At 44.2% G+C, this 25,839-nt stretch overlaps 1 protein-coding gene across 27 annotated transcripts in view; it reads right to left on the reverse strand.

Moving 5' to 3' along the window:
- Window positions 1-25,839, reverse strand: part of ANK3 (ankyrin 3) — a 286,682-nt gene that overhangs the window by 90,294 nt on the left and 170,549 nt on the right. For 19 of the 27 annotated variants that reach the window (XM_087872283.1, XM_087872293.1, XM_087872281.1 and 16 more), the window contains exons 5-14: window positions 24,472-24,570; window positions 22,625-22,810; window positions 20,049-20,147; window positions 17,201-17,299; window positions 12,594-12,692; window positions 8,104-8,301; window positions 6,056-6,154; window positions 4,819-4,917; window positions 3,192-3,290; window positions 1,593-1,790 (exon numbers count right to left, since the gene is read on the reverse strand). In XM_087872283.1, the coding sequence (XP_087728409.1) occupies window positions 1,593-1,790; window positions 3,192-3,290; window positions 4,819-4,917; window positions 6,056-6,154; window positions 8,104-8,301; window positions 12,594-12,692; window positions 17,201-17,299; window positions 20,049-20,147; window positions 22,625-22,810; window positions 24,472-24,570 (1,275 nt within the window). Of the gene's footprint in view, window positions 1-1,592; window positions 1,791-3,191; window positions 3,291-4,818; window positions 4,918-6,055; window positions 6,155-8,103; window positions 8,302-12,593; window positions 12,693-17,200; window positions 17,300-20,048; window positions 20,148-21,450; window positions 21,475-22,624; window positions 22,811-24,471; window positions 24,571-25,839 lie in introns of all 27 variants that reach the window. The other 8 variants (XM_087872279.1, XM_087872296.1, XM_034435339.2 and 5 more) reach the window with 1 other exon arrangement.

Raw genomic sequence — 25,839 nt, forward strand, 5'->3', positions numbered from 1 at the left:
GTGACACTCTATGTAAACAGAAATTGGACTTTGAAGGGGGAATAAAAAGAGTATTCATGCCTTTTAACTCTGATGTACAGAAAATTCCTGAGAATTCCATGGATGGCCAAGAAATCAAACAAAAAGATCTTTGAACAAATTAATCCAGAATACTCACTCAAGTATGGTTGTGAAAGTTGGACCATAAGAAAGGCTGAGCGCCAAAGAATTGAGGCCTTTGAACTATGGTGCTGGAGAAGACTCCTGCGAGTCCTTTGGACTGCAAGGCGATCAAACCAGTCAGTCCTAGAGGAGATCAACCCTGACTGTTCTTTAGAAGGCCAGATCCTGAAGATGAAACTCAAATACTTTGGCCAACTAATGAGAAGGAAGGACTCACTGGAGAAGAGCCTAATGATGGGAACGATTGAGGGCAAAAGAAGAAGGGGACGGCAGAGAACGAGGTGGCTGGATGGAGTCACTGAAGCAGTTAGCGTGAGCTTAAATGGACTCCAGAAGATGGTAGAGGACAGGAAGGCCTGGAGGAACTTTGTCCATGGGCTCGCAATGGATCAGACATAACTTCGCAACTAACAACAACTCACTCAAGGCACAAAAGATCAGGCTGAAGTTATTATATACTGGACAATTATGTGAAGAACTAGCTCTGGAGAAGCTTTTAATTCTGAGAATGGTAGAAAGAAGAAGACAACCAGCTGCAAGATGGAGGGATTCCAATATGACAGAGAATAGGGCATCATTGGAAAACCTGAAGACCAGGTTGGGCAGAACAATCTATCTCTGTGGTTGCTGGGAGTCAACAGCGATTTAATAGCACTCACTCACTCAATCAATCAATCAATCAAAATGTGGGATTTTCCATGGAAAAAACAATATAACCCTTACTTGCTAGAATTACATCTTTCTATCTACTCGTTCAGCATCCTATGGAAAAACTCCAGAGTCCTGAAACAGTCAGCTTGACCTTATCTGGTACATTGTTGGTCCAGAGCAATAATTCTATTGGAATCCATGTCAATCCCAAAGACATAATTGTGTTTCGGCAGGGGTCTGTTCTCCAAGCTTGCTGTTTAGCTCCCGGGCATTTCATTACCAAACTAGGTAACATCTTCAGTGACGGTGAAGTGTTTTGGTCATTTATATAGGCCCTGGGTGGTCAGTTGGTCTTGGGACTGGTTGAATCACAAGACTTATTGAGTCACAATCAGCCTTGTGACTCATTCAGTCTTGTGAGTCAACTGACCACTCAGGACTTATACAAACAAATAAGATACTTCACCCAAAACCCTCACTGAAAATGTTACCTAGTTTGGTAATGAAACGTCCGGGAACTAAATGACAAGCTTGAACAGACCCCTGCCAAAAATTTCTAACATAATGTTGTCTCCTTGGATAAAGAGCAGCCACAACACTTTTAAAACATCAATCCAAGGCCTGCTTTCTATACCTTAAATCAGAGATCTTCAAACTTGGCAGGTTTAAGACTTGTGGACTTCAACTCCCAGCATAGCTGGCTGGAGAATTCTGGGAGTTGAAGTCCACAAGTCTTAAACCTGCCAAGTTTGAAGACCTCTTGCCTTAAATGTTCTTACCTTGGTAATGATACTCAAGGATGCCCCGTGGTCCAAAAGGACAGACGCCACATCTTCATGTCCTTCTCGTGCTGAAAGGTGCAACGGGGTATAGCCGGACGTTGTGGCAGCATTTGCAGAGGCTCCTTGTTGTAACAGTTGCTGGACTATATCGGCTTTGCCCAGACGCGCAGAAATGTGCAGTGGCGTTTGGTCATCCTAGAAATGGCACGGAAAGAGTAAAATACAGCAAATTTCACACTGAGATTCAAATGGGCAGCCAAGGGTGGTGCTTAGGGCCCATGGAGGAAAGCACGAGACCCTCAACAGGGGCCTGGATAAATTAAAATGGTGACTCCAAAACCCTCAGTTCTGATTGGAAGACCATGTCAAGTAAGATAATGTTGATCCCTTGCCATCTAACGGGGACAGATTAGCAGCACACCAACTGTTTTGTTCCAAACTGTTTTGAGTGTGACACTTGGGCCAAATGCAGGGGTGAAATGCTCCCGGTTCGGACTGGATTACCCGATCCGGTAGCGATGGAGGCGGGTGGTTCGGAGAACCGGTAGCAAAAATCCCTGCCCGACCCCCCATGCCCAGCTGACCCGCACAATCATCAGAGGCCTTTTTTTTACTTTTAAAAGCATCTTTTCTACAACCTCTTCGGACGAAAAAATGCTTTTAAGTTGAAAAAAAAAAAGCCTCTGATGATCACGCGGCTCAGCTGGGATCATCAAAGGCTTTTAAAAGAAAAAACCCTTTTTTTCTTTTAAATGCCTCTGACGATCCAAGCCGAATTGCCTGATCGTCAGAGGCATTTAAAAGAAAAAAAGGCTCTGCCGATCAGGCAACTCACCTGGGATCGCCACAGCCTTTTGAAAGCATTTTTTTACAACCTCTTCGCCGAAGAGGTTGTAGAAAAAATGATTTTAAAAGTTAAAAAAAAAAATTGGCCACGCCCACCCAGTCACATTACTCCCACCACCACCAAGCCACGCCCACAGAACCGGTAGTAACAAATTTTAGATTTCACCACTGGCCAAATGTCCTTCCCCAAGAGTAAAATGGCTGTTCTGAGCAGAAATAGGATTGGGGTTTTTTTAGCACTCTGAGCTCCACAGAAAATGTTCTAAATGGGAAACCAATTTTGCATTGAAAAGGGGGCGTCCCAGGAAGTGTCAACACTCAAACGCTTCAACCACAATGATTGACAGTCTCCTGGAGAGAATCCTAGGACTATCTCAGGGGTGAAATGCTCCCGGATTGGACCGGATCGCCCAGTCCAGTAACGATCTTGGCCGATGGTTGGGCGATCCAGTAGCGATGGCTGAGCAAAGCTCCACCCACCCGCCCGGATGTCATTACTTCCTGGTTTTAACCAGGAAGTAATGTGTTGTTTACCTTCTGCGCATGTGCAGAAGGTTTTGCGCATGTGCAGATGTGCATGTGATGTGCGCTTCTGAACAGGTAAGGAAGGTAAGTAGATTTCACCCCTGGACTATCTCCTTGCCAAGGGACAGAAAAGGATGCTAAGCGGCCCCGGAAGGGGTATCTCGCCCCTCAAAGCACAGAGCTGAAGGCCGCCTGCAGCATAGAAGAAGCAGAGAAGCTGCTTACCTTGGCTTTAGCTTCCACCTGAGCTCCGTTTTGAACTAAGGACCGAACCACTTCTGACTGGCCAGCTCTGGCAGCCATATGCAGGGCTGTCTCTCCCCTCTGTCAGTGGAAAGAGGTTAGGATGACAGAGAAAAGGAAGAAAAATAGGTTACTAGCAACAACAGAGTTCTTTGGGATCAGAATGTGAAACCAGGTCATCTTTGACCCCCGCCCAAGACTGTCTAGCCCTCACAAAGTAATTTATTTCAGGATTGATTTTTTATTGTTAGCCCTGAAAACACACAAAGGTTTTGTTCTTTGCCAAATGAAAACATTGCTGTTTTCAAAAAGGAGACCTGTTATTGGAGGAATTAAGACAACCTTGTGCTTAAACGACGTTTTCCACAGGATAAATCCATGGGATTGTGCCAAACTTTGGACCTTCAGATCTGAATGCCCCCACCCACCCCCCCACTCCCCATTTGATTCTCTGCCCCTGTGCTTGAGGGCTCCGAAACGCCTGTTTGTCAGCAGGCAAACTCACAGCTGGGCCAATCGAAACAGATCAATAGTAATAATAAAAAAGGCTATTAACAACCTGCGGAACTTCATGCACTTCAACCAAAGGATGGGTCACTAGGGAAATGGCAAGGACAGCAAGAAACTGAAAAGGGGAAGCTGAATGTTTGGAGCCATAGTTTGCCACAGTTAAAAGCCAAATCCTGCCCATAGCACAGATTGTGCTGTGCCTGTTCTCTGTGGCTGGGGCTCACTTCTCACGGCACTGAGCCTAGCGAAGAATGGCCTGTGGCCGACCGTAGCAAAACAAAAACAAAAGCAGATCTTCTCTGGCTTTGGGAGAACAGATCCGCTCCAAACCACCCTGGTTTTTAAAGCTTCTCTTCCTCCTTTGGGAATTGAAAGGCACTCAAGTTTGATTGGGATCAGCTCCATGGACAGGGTTGCCTTAAAATGATGTTCAAGGAAGGGAGACACAGACTAGAGATTATCATGTACAAATCTTCTCCCCGTGGCACAAATCAGGATAAAAAGAAAATTTGGCTAAGATTTAGAGAGAGAAATGCTGCAGGACCCATCCCTTCGTAGCCCAGGAGACAAGAGTGGAAAGAAATAAAGTCTTCACTTCATGGATATGTCAGAGAGTAATTAATTCTGGTCAAAAATGTCACTGCTTGGTGATGGCTGCCTACGCGAAATGTCACTGTTTGGAAACTTTACAGAGAACTGATTGGCATGTGCTGTCCCATTTCTGTCTTTTTCAGTACCCCTGAAAGCTTAGAGCCTGGTCAATAGGTACAGGAGATCTCTCCTTGGGGGGAGGCGGGGGGCAACTGTGAAGATCAGGGATGAACCATCTCAATAGGGGTCCTGCAGGTAGAACAATGAAGACAAGAAAGGTCCCATGGAAAGGACTTCTCTCTTCTGAAATCCAGCTGGGAGAACTCCAAAGACAGTGCGAGTGCCTGCCAGTTGAGTTGGTTAGCAGAAAAACCAACAATTGGAGGTTCAGAATTGTGGTTCCAGACAAGGTCATTATCTCTGCCTAGAGAAATGGCCCAGCCAAGGGAGATAAAGAGGAGGCGGAGGAGACCACCGGGCTGCCCAGTAATGAAACCCTGGTACTTACCACATTGGTTGTGTTGGGAGAAGCTCCGTGGTGCATCAGCTGTGAAACAATATTTACATGTCCCATGAAGGCAGCCACATGGATCGGAGTCAAACCCGACTAGGAAATGGGGAGAGAGAAGAAAAGAATCATTCCTGGGCTGGCATAATATGAGCAAAACCTTAGTAGAGCACCCCGAGAAGTGAATGCTTAGGGGCCCAGGCTGCTGAACTATCTGGGACAGGGGTCTCCAACCTTGGCAACTTTAAGACTTGTGGACTTCAACTCCCAGCAAAGCTGGCTGAGGAATTCTGGGAGTTGAAGTCCACAAGTCTTAAAGTTGCCAAGGTTGGAGACCCCTGGTCCGGGACACCTGATAGTTGGTGGCTGCAAAAATATGCACAGCTAGCTGTTGCCAATATTATAAGGACATCATGTGGCAAGTTCAGTTTGACGCTACGGGCACATTCTGCGCATCTACATAGGTTTGGAAGAAATCTTCCATTGCACTCTGTACGCATAGATTGCAAAACCCCAGCACTCCAGAAGGTGTATTTTCTCTAGTTCAGAGCAGGTTGAGTGCAGAAAGGCAGAAACCGGACGTCGGAAAGGGCCACATCAGCAGATCAAATTCGAGCATTCAGGCAAGAGCAAACTTGTGTGTTCACATGCATCACAGAGAATACAATATTCCACTTCACCTACGTGGGAATGAGATTTTGCTTTTCTATTTTGGTTTGATGGCAGTAAAAGCTATCTTAAAAATTCATGATGAAAATTGAGCTAATTCTTTTATGCAGCTCAAAATGTTATATCTCCATTGACGGTCATTACCTTATTTATTTATTTATTTATTTATTGGTTCGATTTATATGCCACCCTTTTCCGGAGACTCAGGGCGGCTTACAACGCGTTAAGCAATAGCCTTCATACTTTTGTATATCTGCTTAGTAGGGCTTTAGGCCCCCCCCTAAGCGGTGTTCTTTTTATACAAAGTCAACTTATTGCCCCTAAGACCAGGAGGACAAGGCCTTTTCTGGGTCAACTTTGGATACAGCTCTGCTCAGTAATTGATGAACGCAAAAATTTTGGTGAAGGACTTTTTCTTAAAATTAGGAAACAGAAATATTAATCAAGGCAATAGAAGACGGTGATCGTGTTTACTAAGAATCCCTTTTGGCATTCAGAGCTCTTGTGCACCAAGGCTGAAGTGTGGCTTATTTAACTAAACCCGGCCGTAGCTGCAAAGATGCCTTACCTCCGTGACAGCTTGAATAGAGGCTCCGTGTTTCAGCAGAAGTTCCATCACTTTAATTCGGTTCTTTTTGCAGGCAATGTGGAGAGGCGTAAAACCGTTCTGAAAATTTTGGAAAGCATTAAAAAAAAACTCCCCAAAAGTATTGTTTGCAAAATCTATCTATCCCCTTTGACATTCTGTGACTGCTAAGCCTTACTTTTTATGATTTGTTTGTTTCTATTTCTCCAGGAGTTCAAGGCAGTTTGATGTGAGGATGTCCATTTTATCCCCACACAAAGGTGTGGTAGGTTGGGCTGGGAGAGAGGGATGGGACTCTGAAAAATCTTTCCTCCCCCCGGAAGCTCCCATGATGGAAGTGAGTTTGAAATGGCGTCTCTCGCTCCTAGTCCAACCCCTTCAGTAAACATCATTTATAGTGTCATATAAGCTGGTAAAAATAGTTCATTGTCCTTGCCAGAATGCTAATGATAAACGTGGCTCAAAGAAAAGAAATGGATGTATAGTTTAGCACACAACTGCATTAGTGCAACTGCAACACGATTTTTTTAAAAAAAGAATTTCCTAACTATCAAAGATCCATATATTTCTGCTCACAGCATTTGCTTAGATGTTGACGATAAATTTTTAAACTACTCGAAGTAGCATCAGCCGCTTATTGTAAAAGCAACCGACAGAACTGGGTCTCACCTGGGAAGCAAAATACTTCAGCTACCTTCTCAACTGGAGGAAAAAATCAGATACTTTCAGGGTCATTGCCTAGTCTAGCTGAATGAAAAATCTCTTGTTGTCCCCATCACCACCAATACCATCATCATCAGGAAATCTTCTGATTGCACATGCCAAGGGTCTCTCTTTCTGCTAAGGGCTACTTTTCTACATGCCATCTGGGGCTAGCTGGTCCACGAGAGAGGAGGTCTTGGTGACTGACCCCTCTCTTCCTCTGCCTTCGGGTAGGAGGTTAAAACCTTCCGGTTCAAAATTTATCAATTTATGAACTATAAGGGCTTGTCTTCCTTGAAAAAGTCCCTGGCTAATTAAGATTTTGAGATCATTTACGATTAGGTTTGCTTAATTTTAGTATGTTATTCCTCTTGTATAATGAGTGTTTTATTATCATTAGAACTTTGAAGGAAACTGGGTATTTTTTTAAATAGGTAAATTAATATGGATGTATACTTTTTTGTTATTGTTTTAGGACACCCCCTGATAGTCTGGTGTTCCTGGAGTCACAATAGCTTTCTTGCAGCCATAAACTCTGTATTTTTTTTTTCCATTTTCTCTACTTGGCCCTGAGGAGACAACACTTTTAATTAGAATTCAATGTTGCATTGAAGTTTGGTGCAGGCTGGACTAGGAGGATCAAAGGTAAGGCAGCTGCAGAAGCATTTGTGCTCCCTGCTCAGCAGGCCATTTCTGGAGACTGCAGAGGCCCAGGTGTCCCACTCTGCCTGCTCAGAGGGGGAAAGGTACGCCTTCTGCAGCCCACCTGAAGCGTGACTGAGCATGGATCGTGGCCAATCACAAGGTCACAATCAGCGCCCAGGGAACGGGGTTCAAGGGAGCTCTTCTAGTTACAGAAGGCTGAGATTGCTTAGAGTAAAAAAACCAGAATTGTTAAAACTGTTTTAAGGCTTTTGTTTAAAAAAACAACAGTGGGGTTATTCATAGATTTCTTTCTCCAGCTAGAGAGATTTCTCAGAATGATAAAAAAATGACTATGATAATCTTTTTGTATGAAGAATTGTTAACATAATCACATCAGCAACAAAATGAAACCAATTCCTTCCCTCCCTCCTTCCCTTCCTTTTTAAAAACAATCACATCAACAACAACAAAATGAAATCAATTCCTTCCCTTCTTCCCTCCTTCGCTCCTTCCCTTCTAATAAATTAATAATAAATAAATAAACCCTCTAAGGAGGCCCGCAGCCACGTCTGTTGAACCCTACTGCCATTGCAATGTTTTTTCCTCCCAGCTCAGACCCAGCCTAGCTGGTAAATGGGGGTGGGGGGGTGGGTGGGACATGAGAGGGACCCCAGTGTGCTCACCAGTGCTTTGGCGTTAGGATTTGCCTTCTTGTCCAACAAAACCTTGGCAACCTTGTAATGGCCACAGTGAGCGGCTACATGAAGTGCGGTCAGGTAGTCGTTGGTCACATCATCCACCGGTACGTGGTGCTCAATCAGGAGCTGAACGCAGTTGAGATGGTCCCCTTGGGTCGCCATGTGCAATGGAGACAAGCCATTCTAGAAGTGGAAAGTGGGGAGCAGAGTAAGAAACCCACCTCTGGAAAAGAAAGACAAGACCAACATCTGGTTCTTGTCCAGCTGCTCAGCTGGATGGGTATTTATAGGGAGAGGCTCCAGCAAAACCTTTCAACGGGCTGTGATTCTTATCTTACGAAAGCAACACATCCATGGGAACTTCAAAGTAATCTCAGGAAAGGAAAAAAAAAATAGTTACAGTGGTAGAAGTGCTTAACCTGGAAGTCAGACCTTTTCACCAAATAAGGCCGAGGCAGGAATAGATTTCTAATCTTTTAAGAACAACCCACAGGGTTGTTCTTCACCAAGTAAGAACCCTGTATTTAAATAAAGAGAAACCTATCTCATACACCCAGAAAGACCTGCATCCAAAATATCCCAGCAATGGAATGCAAACAATCTAAAGTTACTTTGCACAGATCTCTAGGTATGGATCTTTAAAAAGCCAATCTAGCGGAAATGGCAAAAATCTCAGCGTATTTGAAGGACTATACACAAGAAAGATACATATTGGAATGGAGAAGATGGATTGATTATATACAAAATAAGTATCAGACAAGAAAATATCAAATAGCTTATGAATGAATGTTAAACTTTAGAAGTACTACGTTATCTATAGTGGAGTTAAGGTTTGGGGGGGGATTTGGTAGTTTAAGAATAGTTAGGTTAATTTAGCTTATGATTGTTAATTGAAATACCCTGTATTTTGCTCTGAGAAGTCTGGAGGGGAGGGTGGGATGGGATGGGGGGAAGGGGTGGGGGGGGAAAGGGTGGGGGGAATAATGGGGGGGATTTTCTTTGTAAAACTTTTTAATAAAAAAAAAAGCCAATGGTTGCAGAAAATGCCTTCTGGATGCATCTCTCAAAGACTAAATGGAATCCTTGAATCCATCTTTGATGTATGAATAGAAGCCCTCAAGCACAGATTAGGTAGCTAATAGAGATTTCCATATGAGAGATGCTTAGAATTGCTCTTTGATATTGAGCACCTATTATGACAATCCTAGCAGGAGAGCCACAATTTAGAGTAATTTGTGAGTGAGCGGTTTGATAAGAGGGAAAATAGTCTCGTTCATATGCATTCCCATGCTTAGGATTCTGACTTACCAGGAAAAGAGGTATTCTGTATCCCTCACATCCACTTTTGTCCAAACAAGATTACTCTAAAAACTTGTTTACACAGAAAAGCATTATAGTCTGAAGCAGGGGTCTCCAACCTTGGCAACTTTAAGACTTGTGGACTTCAACTCCCAGAATTTCTCAGCCAGCAAACCCTGGTCTGAAGGGTTTCAAAACAGCTTCTCCTTCCTGTTGAGCTTCCTGCAAGAGCCGAAGAGGACTAACCCTGCTTAGCTTCCAAGCCTAAACTAAATTGGGCCAAGGGTGCCATCTACTGAGACAGGAGAGGAGCTTCAGAAGACTTCCTGAGACCACTTGGGGTGACCAGACAAACTGTAGAAAGCCTGGCTCTAAGGAAGCACAACTGAAGGCACCAGAAAAGGTGAAGGAGGCAAGATGTTCTCCATGACCTTTTCCTTCAAAATTGACTAGCATCTCCTTTTTCTTGTTAGCAGACATTTGCTGGTGCCAAAAGTAATGATCAGAGAAGAGCAGGTCATGGCCAAATCCATATTAGGCTGAATTCTGCTACTACAGCACATTAAGACAATGCAAGAAATAAAAAAAAGACAATTTTTGAATCAAATCCACACACTAGTCAACACAGATTAAACATATGTTTTGAAAAACAAAGAAGATGCCATTTTAGGAATTCCTTAACAAAATAACCTTACAGCTTATCTGAGCTTTTCTCGAGACCTCGGCTGAAACAAGTAGAAAATACAGCTTTAGGATTCTCCACTGGAGGAAGACCGAAGACCGAAGGCCAAACACATGAAAATGAGGTGCAAACGTTATAGGAGGACTTGACAAAAACTCTACCCGAACCTCCCTTTCTTCTTTGTACAATTGATGCCCAATTCTGTACCACAAGCTGCTTTGAATCCCTTCTGGCTTGAAAAGACAGACTAACATGGGAAATCAAGCCCAAATTGGGTGGATAGAATTACTTTTGGGCTGCTTGGCACCCCAAAAGTTGTATTTGGGCCTGGATAAGGCTTGGAAGACCTGGCTCTTTGCCCAAGTTTCTGGCATCTGTTTTTGGCTCCTGTCTGGGTTTTGCTATCTGCCGTCCTTTATTTCCTTTCTCGTTCTTCTATTATTTAATATTTTTTAATGCTTTTTACTTGTGAACCTCTCAGACGTATTGAGATTTGGGTGGCATAGAAATTTAATAAATAATAACATAATTTAGGCTTCTCAAATGGTTTCCCCCATAATAGGGGGAAATGTTTATTACGAAACAGTCAAATTAATCACAGGCACTGCAGGTCAAAAGTTGACAGATGGAAGGATTGTAAAAGAATAACAGAATTGGAAGGGACCTTGGAGGTCTTCTAGTCCAAGCTCCTGTTTAGGCAGGAAACCTATACCATTTCAGACAAATGGTTGTCCAATCTCTTCTTAAAAACTTCCAGTGTTGGAACATTTACAACTTCTGGAGGCAAGTTGTTCCACTGATTAATTATTCTAACTGTCAGGAAATTTCTCCTTAGTTCTAAGTTGCTTCTCTCCTTGATGAGTTTCCATCCATTGCTTCTTGTCCTGCCCTCAGGTGCTTTGGAGAATAGCTTGACTCCCTCTTCTTTCTGGCAGCCCCTGAGATATTGGAACCCTGCTATCATGTCTCCCCTAGCCCTTCTTTTCATCAGACTAGACATACCCAGTTCCTGCAACTGTTCTTCATATGTTTTAGCCTTCAGTCTCCTAATCATCTTTGTTGATCTTCTCTGCACTCTTTCTAGAGTCTCCACATCTTTTTTACATCGTGGTGATCAAAACTGGATGCAGTATTCCAAGTATGATCTTACCAAGGCATTATAAAGTGGTAGTAACCCTTCACGGGATCTTGATTCTATCCCTCTGTTTATGCAGCCTAGAACTGTGTTGGCTTTTTTGGCAGCTGCAGCACACTGCTGGCTCATATTTAAATAATTGTCTACTAGGACTCCAAGATCCTTTTCACAGTTACTACTATTAAACAAGGTACCACCTATACTATACCTGTGCATTTTGTTTTTCTTGCCTAAATGTAGAACCTTATTTTTTTCACCATTGGATTTCATTTTGTTAGATAGCGCCCAATGTTCAAGTCTGTCAAGATCCTTCTGTATCTTAAGCCTTTATCTTCTGGAGTGTTGGCTATTCCTGCCAGCTATGTATCATCTGCAATTTGATGAGTTCCCATCTATCCCCTCATACAAATCACTGATGAAGATGTTGAAGAGTGTTGGGCCTAAAACAGAGCCTTGGGTACCCTATTGCATACTTCCCTCCATGTAGATACAGTTCCATTGAGAATTACATGTTCTGTGGGGTTGGCCAACCAGTTATGAATCCATCAGGTGGTGATGCTGTCTAACCCACATTTTTCTATCTTATCAAGTAACTAGGTTGTGGTCTACTTTATCAAAAGACTTACTGAAGTCCAAGTAAATTATACCCACAGCCTTCCTCTGGTCCACTAATTTTGTCACTTTGTCAAAGAATGCAATAAGATTTATCTGGCATGATCTGTTTTTGACAAACCCATGTTGGCTTTTGGTTATGACTTTGTTTGCCTCGAGGTGTTCGCTGATTTGTTGCTTGATTAATCTCTGGCCAAACACTGACAAAACCTGAAAATCTTGTTTGAATAAATTTTCACCTGAGACCAGAAGAAAAATATACTGAATATCTGTCATCTGTCTGTCTTACATGCTTGAAGTCCCTTAATTCTCACCTGCTCACAGGTATAGGCAGAAAAGACAGAAAGCAACATGTTTCTGTTTTAAAAACCAAGACACAGGACAGAATCTTACGGTGAACCAAGGAATTAAGGAACCTGCCATGAGTTCTACAACTGCCCCATTTCCCAACTGAAAAATGGATGCAGAAGTTCTAGCCTGAGCTACAGAGATTTTGTTATAAATAACACAAAATAATGTAGACAAAGAAGCATCCTGAGAATTCTAAAAGGCATTACCTGTCCCACCTAACTGCAAGGCTATTCCTAAGATGGAAAATAATAGAAATCATGGATTGAAGTGAATTTCCAATCATGTTACATTCAGCCAAACACTTTTCTTTACAAGTGTTTGGCTGAAACAAAAGATGGATATCGTGGGAGACTTCGGAATCTATGATTCCTCAAATCCTGAGCTCCACAACATTACCTTCGTTTTGGAAAGAAGAGGGGCTCCGCGGTCGAGCAGCATCCGCACCACTTGTTCGTGGCCGCTTCGGGCTCCACAATGCAGAGGCGTCAGGCCATCCTGAAGGATATAAAGTTACAGCACTTTTGGGGGAAAACCAACAAAAACGAACAAGTGGCACAGTGGTTAGAATTCAGTACTGCAGGCTACTTCTACTGACTGCCGGCTGCCTGCAATTTGGCAGTTCAAATCTCACCAGGCTCAAGGTTGACTCAGCCTTCCATTCTTCCGAGGTGGGTAAAATGAGAACCCAGATTGTTGGGGGCAAGAGGCTGATTCTGTAAACCGTTTAGAGAGGGCTGTCAAGCACTGTGAAGCGGTATAGAAGTCTAAGGGCTACTGCTATTAATGCCTGCAGAGTAGTGTCCAGGAAGAAATCTACATCTTAATTAATTTTTTTTACTTATTAAAACAGAATCAAGAAGTCACATTTGCCAATATCAAAGCATAATGGTTCAATAAATATTTATTCTGGCTTATGCATAAAAGAAATAGTTCACTGTAGCTTCCTCTCCCAGATGAAGTTCTTCTTGGTCTTTCCCAAGTCCAATCTTATAAGTAGTTACTTCAAACCCCACCATAACAAACCCCAACTTTCTCTAAACACATTTCTGAACAAGGCATTCCCAGGAAAAACCTTGGAGAACAATTTTATGCAAATCCCATGCAAAATTCTTCATCTGATGGACTCACTCAACCTCACATGCTCTTCTTACCAGGAGGGACTTTTTCTCCATCACCCAATAATGAAAATTTTGGGGTAGGATGAATGCTTTTCCTCCCTAACCACAGTCCTACCCTCAAACCCCTAGTTTTTACACACTGGGAAAGATCATGCAGGTGCCTCATTTAGATGATGTAACTCTATGCATCTTGTCATAGAATCCTCAGGAATTGCAAATGGTGAAAGGATAATGTTTGTTGTATACCGTTCTGACCCAGCCTTAGCAGACACAAGAAACAGACTCCTGGTCACAAAAATCCCCTCTTTATTTACCTCTTGTGAATTAATGGCATTCACATATTCCAGGCAATAGTCCTGCAAGGAGTTAACTGCAGTAACAGACCTTATCAGTTCCTTGCGATAATTGCAAGGCCGTGAGCTCCCAGCCAAAAGGCTGCAAATTAAGCTCTGGCAAGCAATCTTTGTGGCACGAAACACAATGAGCAAAATCTTCAGAAATATGAACTGTCTCCTATGACAACCACTACCCCTTTCCTTCTATTTATTCCCCAGCCAGGGAGGGGGCCAATCTGTGTCCATGTTTGCTTTGCTTCCTGAGTCGACTCCTTGTCCTCCATTGTTCCCCGCCCCTAACTGCTCTGCACATACGTGCATCTGGAACAGGCCCCAGCTGTTCTTCCTCCTCACTCATATCAGCCTCCAAAGGCAGCTGCCTCTCCAGTGGCTGGGAAATGTTGGATGGCCCTGGCTCTATCTCTATGTCCTATGTTGAGCATCCATCAGAACCTTCCCCAGACTCCAGAACTGGCCCAAGTTCCTCCTCAACCTCCTCATTGTCCGAGTCTGCCGCCAGCTCCTCTGGCAGCTGGTGGGCCACAACATATACTCTCATCTATGAGTTAATGAGAAACAACCAAGAATATTGTATTTTTGGAAAGGTAAATCATTCCAAGCTGCTCAAGCCCAATCCCTGAATTTCTGAGTTTGACAACACTTCTCCCCAGTTCTTTTGCTTCTGGAACTCATGGGATTCATGAAGCGGTCATCATTTCAAAAACTACCTCAAAAACCTCCCAAATTCACAAAACCACAACTTAGTGAGCTTCACACAGCTATCTTCAAGCTCCAGGAAGGTCCTGCTTTCTCCTATTTAACTGACATTTATTTGGATTTTTTGCTCCTTGGCACTTCTCACAATGTTCCTCCAGGACAGTGTGTCAGCTAATGTCACTTTCTTTAAGATGGCTGAGGCAGTTTGTGACAGGCCAAGCACTTACACTGCTTTACTTCACAGTTGAGGCATATTTTACCCGTAATCTTGGTCTATGAGACTGAGCCCTTGTATTTCCCATCGTATCATTCAGTGGCTGCACAACACATCAAGCCCACAACTCTCCTAAGCTCCATTTAAACCTGGAAGTGCCACAGAGTCAAAATCCCGAGAAGGAAAGCAGGACTGAGTAGCTTCCTCAGGCCTTTAGATGACTTTCTTGTTCTTTGGTTCCTCCAGGTGTTTGTTTACTGGGAGCTCAGATGCTCCAGGTAACAGTAACAGTAACAGAGTTGGAAGGGATCTTGGAGGTCATCTAGTCCAACCTCCTGCTCACACAGGAGACCTGTACTAGGGATTTGAACCACCAAACTGCCGACCTTTCTGATTGACAAGCTCAGTGTCTTAGCCACTGAGCCACTTAGTGAATGTGAATGTGAGTGGTTTATACCTTTGCTTTAGTCACCAGGTTAAAATATAACAACATTCACATGACCAAAGCTAACCAAATACCACAACTGCAGGAAACAGAATCAGCCGGCAGCCTGACTTCTACCCAAAAGCACTTGCAACTCATCCTTCCCAAGTGCCCTTCAGAAAAACTAGATCTAAACCATTTCATGTCATTTCAGTATTTTGCTTGTATGCCACTCACTCCTATAGGTGCTTTCTGGAATGAGGTGACCTCATCTCTGTTCTTAAGTGGGGGGCACTACAGCTTGCATTTGTGGCCCCAGATGGCCATATTCCCTAGGATATGGGCCTCATGGAAGGGCAGACACCGCCTGGAAAAAACAATCTCCAGAACCACACTGGACAAATCAAAGCAATTCCAGCTAATTTGGGACTTTGTGCTTTGCTTGTTCCTCCCACAAAAGGAGGGGAGATGAGGATAAATGCGTGGGCAGAAGAGCTATTCATAAGCCAATTTATTAAGACAAGATACGATCACCTGAACACCATCTCAAAGAGGTTCAAAACCAGACAAATAAACACCAGAAAAAATATAAGGACCCATCAGTACAATAATGAAGAAAAAATGACATTCCGGAATGCCAGCAAGCTTAGCGCCATAAACAAGATCTATACAACATGTTATTTAGCTGTCACATCACCTCTTTTACTTATTTAAGCCACATCAATCACTTCTTTTCCACGCATTTTTGGGAAGTGCTTTCAAAGCAGCTTTGATGATTCCTTGAGTGCACAGTGTGCTCCATTAAACACGCTGATATGCTGGGGAGCATCTTTTAGGCAGGGAAAAAGTGGTGTTATTGCTTTAGTCATTGAGATCACATCTAGTGAGGGCAATCTTATTTATTGTTAAGATCCTGTTGTATCTCAGATGCCAAAGTGTGAGATTCTCAGGAAGCTGCTCCCAAAGAAAAAGAGGGGAATAAATCTACATGGAGCCCAGGGCCCATCTAGGGAAACCTCCCACAGAGTCACAGGAGCAATAGCACTTAGACTTATATACCACTTCAAAATGCTTTGCAGCCCTCTCTAAGCAGTTTACAGAGTCAACCTTTTGCCCCCAACAATCTGGCTCCTCATTTTACCAACCTCGGAAGGATGGAAGGCTAAATCCACCTTGAGCCAGTGACAATTGAACTGCCAAATTGCAGGCAGCCAGCAGGCAGCAGAAGTAGCCTGCACTACTGCACTATAACCACTGCGCCACCAGAGCTCTGAATAATCATTATTCATTATTCCAATGAATAATGGAAGCAGAGAACCAGAAGTCCTGCAGACAATGCACAGCCGGTAAAAGTTGCCGTCACAAGATATAGCAAAGGCTCCCACCAGACATCTGTGGGACCTCCATCTAAATACTATATCCCTTTCAGGGCCAATTGCAAGGGAGCTATGGAGCTTACGTCCTGCTAGTAAACTCCCCCTGGCCCAAAGTTGTAGCAGGACTGGAAGACCCATTCGAAGTCTCCTGCAAGGGAAGGAAGCCCATCAGTACTGAAATTCAAATTTTTTTACTACCGGTTCTGTGGGCGTGGCTTGGTGGGCATGGCTTGGTGGGCGTGGCAGGGAAAGGATACTACAAAATCCCCATTCCCTCCCCACTCCTGGGGGAAGGATATTGCAAAAACTCCATTCCCACCCCACTCTGGGGCCAGCCAGAGGTGGTATTTGCCGGTTTTCCAGACTACTCAAAATTTCCGCTACCAGTTCTCCAGAACCTGTCAGAACCCGCTGGATTTCACCCCTGAAGCCCATCCTCCACAGGCAGCCACAGTGGTATTCAACCCTAGGTGGTTCAAATGGATGCAACTTCCTCACTGACCAGCTCACCCTCATTTTTTCCCTGAAATCTCTGTCCTTCTTAGAGCTTGCTCTGCCTGGGGCAGTGAAAGAGATCTGCCCTCATTTGGCATGCAGTGTTGTTGGGTAAATGCTGAGAAGGTGAATGCTTTGATGTGGATTTTGTGCGTGTGCGTGTGTGGTTTTTAATCAGCCTCAATATATGTAAACCAGCAAGAGTCAATGGTGTAGAAACACTGCCCTAACAATGAGGCCTGGAGCCGAAGATGGCAGAATTGACTAGATTATCCAGGATTGTTTTGCAATACAGAGTCATAAAGCAACAGTGGTCACTCTTACCCTTGTTTTGGCATCAATTTTGGCTCCTCTGTCAAGTAACAGCTTTACCATGTTGGTGTTCCCTCTTTTGGATGCTACATGGAGGGGAGTGATGTCATTCTGCAGGGGGGAAAAGAAACAGCCTTTGCATTTTGCACCTGGGTGGAATCTCTTTCCCACACTGTGACTTTCAAGATGCTCATTCTTGTACCATTTTAAATGGCCTCCTCCCTTCCTGGAGGACCTCTGAGGAAGAAGGGGAGAGGAAAAATCTCTCTTCTGCAGGGATTTCAAGCATGGGCAGCAGTGGTCCCTGGCCAGTTTCTGTTTTCCTGCCTTCTCCTTTCCTGCCCCTTCTAATCAGCATAGGAAGAGCCATCAGCAACCACAGCTGGTAGGAAGGCGTCTCATGGCCTGCACACCTAGTCTCAGGGGCAGTTCTTCCAGGGTATGAGAAACCCCTGGGCCCAATACCAGATGGCTCTATTTTCACTGTAGCCTTGGCACTGCCCCGAGTGCTGAGCTGGCACCATTGCGATAGGGGCTCAGCCAGAAAGCTCTCTTGGTGATTCAGGGCATCATGCTACACAGTAGTGGCCAAAATTGTGGACACCTTTTGGGAAAAGTGTATTTTCTAAAACTAGCTAATAACACCACTTTTTTTTTTGAGTAGTACCATAAAATTATATATCAATGGAAAGGTAATTTAATCAAGAATGTAATGCAATAACCTTTATGAAGGATTTGCTATTAGAATAGCAGTTACAGTATAAAGAAGAAAAGTGAAACACGTAGAAAAAAATGAGATATACATGGATATCACCATGTCAGTTAATCCTTAGTTGGGTAACCTTTAGCATGAATGACGGCCTTACAACGTCTTCCCATGGAGTGAACCAAGCCTTTTAGTTCTGCAGCTGTTATAATATGAAACCAAGATTGAATGTTGGCTTCTATTAACTGGGTTTTATTGCTGGGTCGCTTCTGACTAACATGTTTCTTTCATCAGCTCCATCGATTTTCCATTGGGTTAAGGTCTGGGTTATTCCCAGGCCATTCCAGCAGTGGAATAGGATTATCTTGAAACTCCCGCCCCCCCAAAAAAGTGGTGTTATTAGCCATCAGACCTCAAAAATACAGTTTTCCCAAAAGGTTTCCACAATTTTAGCCACTACTGTATGTATGTATGTATGTATGTATGTATGTATGTATGTATGTATGTATGTATGTATGTATTTCTCTTTAGCCAGGTTTTTCCTACGTAAACCAAGATTTTTATGCAGCCCTAGTTCAGTGAAATCACAATCCACTCATTTCTAGGCTTTTTTCAGGCAGCCAGCAAGCACCCTGCTGCCCATTGGGAGACTAAAGAGTTTGCTTGCTGGCTGCCTGAAAAAAGCCTAGAAATGAGTGGATTGTGATTTCACTGAACTAGGGCTGCATAAAAATCTTGGTTTACGTAAGAAGAACCTGGCTAAAGAGAAATACACATAAAGGCCTACGAAAAGAAAACATACATACATACATACATACATATTTTAAAAGTATAATATATCTTGGGAAGCTGCAAAAAACTTCCTGGAAGGCAGCAGCAGCAGCAAAGCACATCTATCACACCGCCAAGAAAGCATTAATTGCCAGAGGTTAAGCTAGACCCGAGGACATCTTTGCCTCCTAAACCAATACAGGGCCTCTTTCCATGTTCCTATCATTAGCCAAAGCCTCATTCTGGCTGAGAAGAGCGAGAGGGAGACTAGGAGGGGACTGGACTCTTTTCCAAGGAAGCGTTCTTCCTTCCCCTGGAATGAAACTGGCTCCCTGCTTGTAGCATGATCGTCTTCTTAAACTATCTTAACTGCTCTTCTTGTGCTGACTCACTTCAGTGAAGTTGTCCTTGGAGATGAATCCCAAAAAAGACTCATCCTTAAAGGGGAAGAAAAATACACCAAAAGCTCAACTGCCATCCAAACAGAACCGTTAATCCTGCAGAAGAAACCTTCTGTCAGCACTAGAGTAAATGCAGCTTGAAGTCAGACCTCGAAGCCTGACACCTTCACTTCTTCTTCTACGCATATCAGGAGGAGTGACTTCCACACCGTTGGCCAGAGAGCCCCATGATTGTGCCCGGGGGGGGGGGGGGTCCTCCAAGAGCCAGATTACAAGGAACCTGATTCCTTTTTTTTCCCCCTTAATCAGCTCCACCAAGCAATCGAGGAGGGGATTGGAACAAAGTTTTGAAACTGAACCTCCAGATTTGAAAAACCCTTCTTTACCTTTCTTGGAAATGTTCCTACGTGTTACAGCAGGAGTGTCAAACTCGATTTCATTGAGGGCCGCATCAGGGCTGTGTTTGACCTTGGGGGGCCAGGGTGGAGGGGTCAGGGTGGGCATGGCCAGCTCAATGTCATTCCTGTTGGGGGCGCCTATGGCGGCCGAGCTCTTTGCCAGTGAAAGTGGGCTCCCGAGCTCCATTTTTGGCCGCCACGGCCTCCTGCAACCCTCTGCCAGTGACGGAGCTCCGTTTTCACTGGCAGAGGGTTGCAGGAGGCCGTGGCGGCCAAAAATGGAGCTCGGGAGCCCATTTTCATCAGCAAAAGCACCACGGGCCGGTCCTTTGCTGTTTTCAGGGTGGCCCCGCCGGCCAGATCTAAGTACCCCACGGGCCGGGTCTGCCCCCCAGGCCTTGAGTTTGACACCCAACAAACATCAAATCAGCCTCCGACCTCTGCCCTAAACAAGGCCCTGAAGCATTTCTGCTCACAATTTCTACTAAAAAGAGATGATGGGGGTTGTAGTCGAAAAGCTGAAAAGGTTCTGGGTCAAGGGAGTAGCCTAAACAGAATACATAGATGGATGGACTGTGACATACCCTGGCAGTAAAGTCCACAGCTGCCCCACGGTTTAATAGAAGCGTAGCTACGTTGATGTTCCCGTAATGAGCAGCTATGTGTAAAGGGGTGAAGCCACTCTGAAAGATAAAGAAAAACAACCACAACATACACAGCAAAAGATCAATTATTGTTATTATTTTTTTTTTCAAATGTCTTCCAGGAGCTCCTATAATGCATGTTCCCCAAATAAGGTTGGGCGTTCTAATTTTCACCACTGTTTCACTTAATGGTCCGTTTGCGGATGGGGCGGTTGGGAGAGCTCAGAAGGAAATATGTTACTCGTATTTTGAGAGAGGAAGAGCAGAAAAACGTATTTGGCTATTTCAAAAGGAAACTACCAAAAATGCTACTAATTCAAGGCAAATGATGCCTGCCATTTAGTTTGTTAAGTCCAATGTCTTTTTGGAAATATCTATCTGGGATGAATATTTCAGCATCCTCGCCAGTTAAATATTTTAAAATTTCCCTGCTAAAGTTCAGAAAAAAATCCCCTAAAGTAATTGCTGGCTATTTTTACTATCCAGAGATTGAAGACAGGTGCTAATTGAAACAACACCAGAGTCTATTTTAAAAGAAATTAATAAGAGGTCGTTTTTTAAAAAAATATTCTATATAAGATGAAGTCTCCCACTGTGAGCAATCAGGCTGGGATTAATCTTACAATTTCATTAGGAAATATCCATCCAAACAAAGATGTTCAGTGAGTCCCTCTGATATTTGAGCGATTTGTTTGTTTGTTTTTAAGTTCCCCTGTTTTGACAAATGCTAAAACATGCAGCCATTCCGTCCATTCCCACCACGAGTGAAAATTTCGTTGGGAACCCATCCGCTTCCGAAATGGTCCACAAAGCCTGGTTAGCCATGCTCCCTCTGCCTCCAGCTCAGACATTTCTGAGTCCCTGGGAAGAATCCGTCCCTTCTGGTGGATGCCGACAACCAAGTGTCATGCAGGAGCCAGTCCCGGGTGCAGAAGTGGCCAGAGATGTCTGCAGCTGTGCACGGAGCGGATAAAGTCTCGGCCCAGCAATGGAGACCCGGCCGGACCCCGTCTTCTGGCTCTGGGGTGGGGGAGGGGGAAATCATGACTTCCACTGAAGCTCTCTCAAGGGGGAATTTTTTAAGCACGGGACTCAGCTGCAGAAAACCCTGCCCCTCCACTACATTCCCCGTCACCCCAATGACCCCCACCCCACCCCCATCAGCACATGCCACCCTCGGTTCAATCGGAAGCCGCTCTCTACTCCTCTAAAAGGCAGCGCAGAGAAGAAGAGAAGGAAGAAAAGAAGCAGCAGCTCTGAGTGGTAGAAGAAGAGCGATGATGCACAGAGAGACTCAAAGTTGAAACACAGAGAAGACTTTATATAGATTATAGAGATATACCTCGGTTGTTCTATTCACCATCATCTAGGTTAACACATTGGGAAGCAAAGGAAAGGGGGAAAAATGAATGGTTAGTTCTCCAACGGCCATAATGGGGCAGAAAGCTTTGTGAAGGCCAGATGAGGCTAAAATAAAATAACAAACAAGCACAGAAGGGAAGCAGGGCTGACCAGCAGAAACACAAATGGTTAAACAATGTAAGTAAATACCCCTTGGGAGAAATCAAACACCACACACCCCCTCTCTCTCTCCTCCTCTGTCCCATGACAGCCTTCAAGTTCTAGACTTCTTGATTTTGAGTCCTGCCAGTTTCTCACACAACAACAAGAAAGGAGTCACTTCCATGGGCTGGAAGCTGTGCCAGGCTTCGTTCATGTGTCCTGGGCCCCATCTGAGGTAAGCCAGGCCAGAGCCATTTTGGGAAGGAACATCAGGCACTTCAAGGGTTTCTCGGGCATCTTAAAGGCCCCTATTTTGCCCTAGCAGTTGATCTATCCCTTCAAAACTAAACAGGACTAACCAGTCCTTGGTTCATGGGCTATGGGGTCACACAGGTAGCCCCTGGAATGGACCTTTTGCTCTCCTGCACCAGAGTGACAGTGGGCTCAGTAAAGTAAACTCAAGACTGCAATAGCCCCTTGGTGGACCTCAAATGCTTCAAAGAGAGAAGGACCTCTCACCACCAGTTGCATATTGCAGATTTCCTTCAACGATTTGGAGATACAGATACAAAGCATGCGCTTATAAATCAAAAGTCCACCAGTTCTGGAGCAGCAGCCAACTTAACAAGCCTCCTGGTGTTGCTGTCCCAAAGATGCTTTTCTAAAAGGCAACTGGACTTTCTTGGTTTCCTTTTCTTGAAAACATTCTGCTTCTCATGGAAAAGCACCTTTGGGACAACCATGACCTGGATGACCAAGAATCTCCATAGACCCCCCGGTGCTGCTGTTTCTACATTTGCAATAACTGGTAGAGTCAAACTATAATGGGTTGGCTAAAATTGGTTTGTGCATTCAAATTCAACGTTAAATTCAACTTGAAAAAAATGCTTTAATTAAGCCACGGCAAAGGACATAGATGTCTTACATAATCAAAACGCCTGTCTAGGAGCAGCAGAGGAAGAGCACACATCAATCAATGTCCTTTTGAAGAAAAAAAATGTTGCATAACTAACCTTGGACTCCACATCGGCATTGTGATCGTTCTGCAGTAGCAAAGCAGCCGCCTTGGTGTCATCCTTGCGTGCAGCGATGTGGAGCGCAGGGAGCCGGACTTTGCCCTTCGTGTCATTTTCGAGCAACAAGGAGACCACCTGGTCGTGACCCTGCTGGAGAGCCACAGCCAACGGGGTGAAGCCATCCTACCAAAGGAACAAGGCGCAGCCATCAGCAGACGTTACAACATCAGTCACAGATGGTCACTGAATTTTTTTCTTTAAAGTAAATTCAGCAAAGAAGCATGTTTAGCAATATATACCAATGGATGTTTCTGCAACATCTCTTTTGTCAGCGTTTCAATACAAGGAAGAGAAAATCTGGAAATTACTTGTCTGAAGAGAACTATACACAAAGTTCTCGTTGCCCTTATTTTATATTTCCCTGTTAAAAAATGGATTATGGTGCCTTCTTCACAAAACTGAAGGGATTTTACAATCACCAATAACTGTCTCATAAATGTAAAAGAGGGTATCATATGAAGCTATAGCTGAAGACACCATATCTTTCAGCAAAAGTGGAACATCAAGATTAGGGCATTAAGGTGGGGGGCCAAGTCAGTAAGGTATTGGGGGTTGCCAGACAACTGGATGGGAAGTGAAATGTGTAGACTTGAGAACTGCTGTTTGGTTTCTTGCAAACCTCTCTTGATGCATCTGCAGCAGCTGTGATTTCTTGGCCAAGAGCCACCTGTCTACAGATGGCAGGTGAGGAGTTCTGCTCCCAAAGAACAGGGCAAAACTTCTACTTAAATTCACAGAAACTGAATTCAATCAATATGATGAACCCCACATTGCGCATAATCATTTCCTCCTTCAGCAGATAGGTCAACTTCAGCAGATGTTCACTGCATAAAAAGTTGAAGGAATTCATGCTGGAGAAAGTGGCAACAAGTGTGGCACAGAGCATCCTTCCCTGCCTCGGGCCTTCCGTTGGGCAGAGATTTTAAATTTCCTGAATTCCTGAAAAGAATCTGGATATTTGGAAGTTTGTGAATGTGAGCCCGTCTTCCCTGTCACAAAGCCTGGATTCCATTTAACTTGTTTACCAAGCCATCTTTGATCGGATTCATATAATACAACAGAAGAAAACCAAACAGTCCATGTTATGTTTTTGCATGTTAATGCATGGACTCAGGAAAATAAGCATTCATCAGAACTACAGTTTGGGTCTCTAGGCATTTAATTTACACTCTGAAACATGAGGAAGGTGTCCACCTGGTCCTGTTTACAATCAGTAGCTATGGATGGAAAAACATGTTGCCCAGTAACATCAACAACACTGACTGAAATGACTCATAGCAGTTACAATTCAAATCCTTTGGCCTGGATTTTATTGACTTTCCAGGCTGGTCTAGACCAGGGATCTCCAACCTTGGCAACTTTAAGACTTGTGGACTTCAACTCCCAGAGTTCCTCAGCCAGGCTGAGGAACTCTGGGAGTTGAAGTCCACAAGTCTTAAAGTTGTCAAGGTTGGAGACCCCTGATCTAGAAGGCTTAGGTTTTGGAGTGATCTCCCACCCAAGAACTTCCTGGATCTGACCCAGCTTATATTCTTTGAGATCAACCAAAGTTGGGTTGAAGGCTGTTGAATACTATAAAAACAATGTGCAAAAGTTAGATTGTGTGGGTACCAGCCACCTATGGGCCCTTTTTATTTTTATTTTTTAAGAACAGCTCTTGGGATAGTACTTACAAGGCAAATCTGACCTTGGCTCACCCCTAATCATCTTCATTTATTTTATATAACATGATCATACAATATATTTAATATTTTGACAAAGTTTATATATATATGAGCATTTACCTCAGTAGCGAGGCTCTGACTAGCTCCATTATCAAGAAGAAACTTAACCACTTCCAAGTGATTTTCTTGGGCTGCCATGTACAGTGGTGTGAAGCCATTCTAGGGGGGGGAAACAGGAAAAAACACTGAAAACTTTCAGAATCCTACACATCTTGAAAGCACAGGGCTGTAGAAGGCTGAAGCGGGTAACCAATGCCAAGTTCACACTGAGGACTGCTGAGCCAATTTCAGAAACGTGTTTTTTCAATGCTTCTCTATCTGAAAAATATCCTTTTTAATTGACAGAGTGCAAAAAGAGATGAACAACAAACGTATTGCTTTTCTTTTATCTGGAAAAGCAAGCGAGAACGTTATGTGTTCAGTTTGTCCACACAACAATGTCCATGATTTAAAAATTAAGATTCTGAGTAAACTCAAATCATAAAAACAAAGGATTAAACCCTGGATTGATGTGTGTAGATAGTTTAGACCAGTGATGGCTAACCGTTTCCAGACTGAGTGCCCAAAGCGTGCGTGCGTGCGTGTAAATGCGCACGCCCAAACCCCCAAAATGCAATGTGTGTGCGGCCCCCGGGCATGCAGCCTGCCCCCACGTATGTTCATGCTCCCCCCACAGTTGCCCAGCCCCCCACGCATGTGCATGCACCCTCCCACACACACCCCACTTCCCCGTGCATGTGCGCATGGCCCCCCCATACATGCCCCACCCCCCGTGCATGTGCGGCAGAGACCCAAAGACCAGCTGGCCAGTGGGAGGTGCGCGCACATGCACAGTGGAGCTGAACTGGGGTGACGGCTCATGTGCTCACAGAGAGGGTGCTGCGTGCCATCTTTGGTACGTGTGCCATAGGTTTGCCATCATGGGTTTAGACTCTTGCAAATGGCCAGCTTTTATTCTAGAGATGGGCATAGCTCACCATGCTATGCCCATGGATGAAACATTCATAAGGAAATCATGGGCTAAGTACTTCCGTTACATACTTCTGTGATATGTCACCAGTAAAAATGGAGGGGAATGAGTACTATGAGATCACAACTCCCTCCCCTCAGCCTGGATGCTCCCATCTGGCACAACAATTGTGTTTGCAGCCTCTTCCTTAGAAGAGAAGGAAAAAGGAAATGCTAAGAAGGACAGAGATTCAACACCAGCTTTAGGGAAGACTAGAAGACCTCCAAGGTCCCTTCCAACTCTGTTGGACTAGAACAGGTGTCTGCAACCTGCGGCTCCGGAGCCACATACAGCTCTTTGGGCCACCTGCTGTGGCTCCCTGTTGGATGATCCCACCACTGTCTGGCGCCACCCCTCTCCCTCCCCTCCCAGTCATTCCTCGCCTGGCCTGAGAAGGTAAGGGCAACAGCAGGGGATGG

The sequence above is a fragment of the Pantherophis guttatus genome, chromosome 6 (genome assembly GCF_059756535.1).
Source record: "Pantherophis guttatus breed Tessera chromosome 6, ASM5975653v1, whole genome shotgun sequence".
Lineage (NCBI taxonomy): Eukaryota > Metazoa > Chordata > Lepidosauria > Squamata > Colubridae > Pantherophis > Pantherophis guttatus.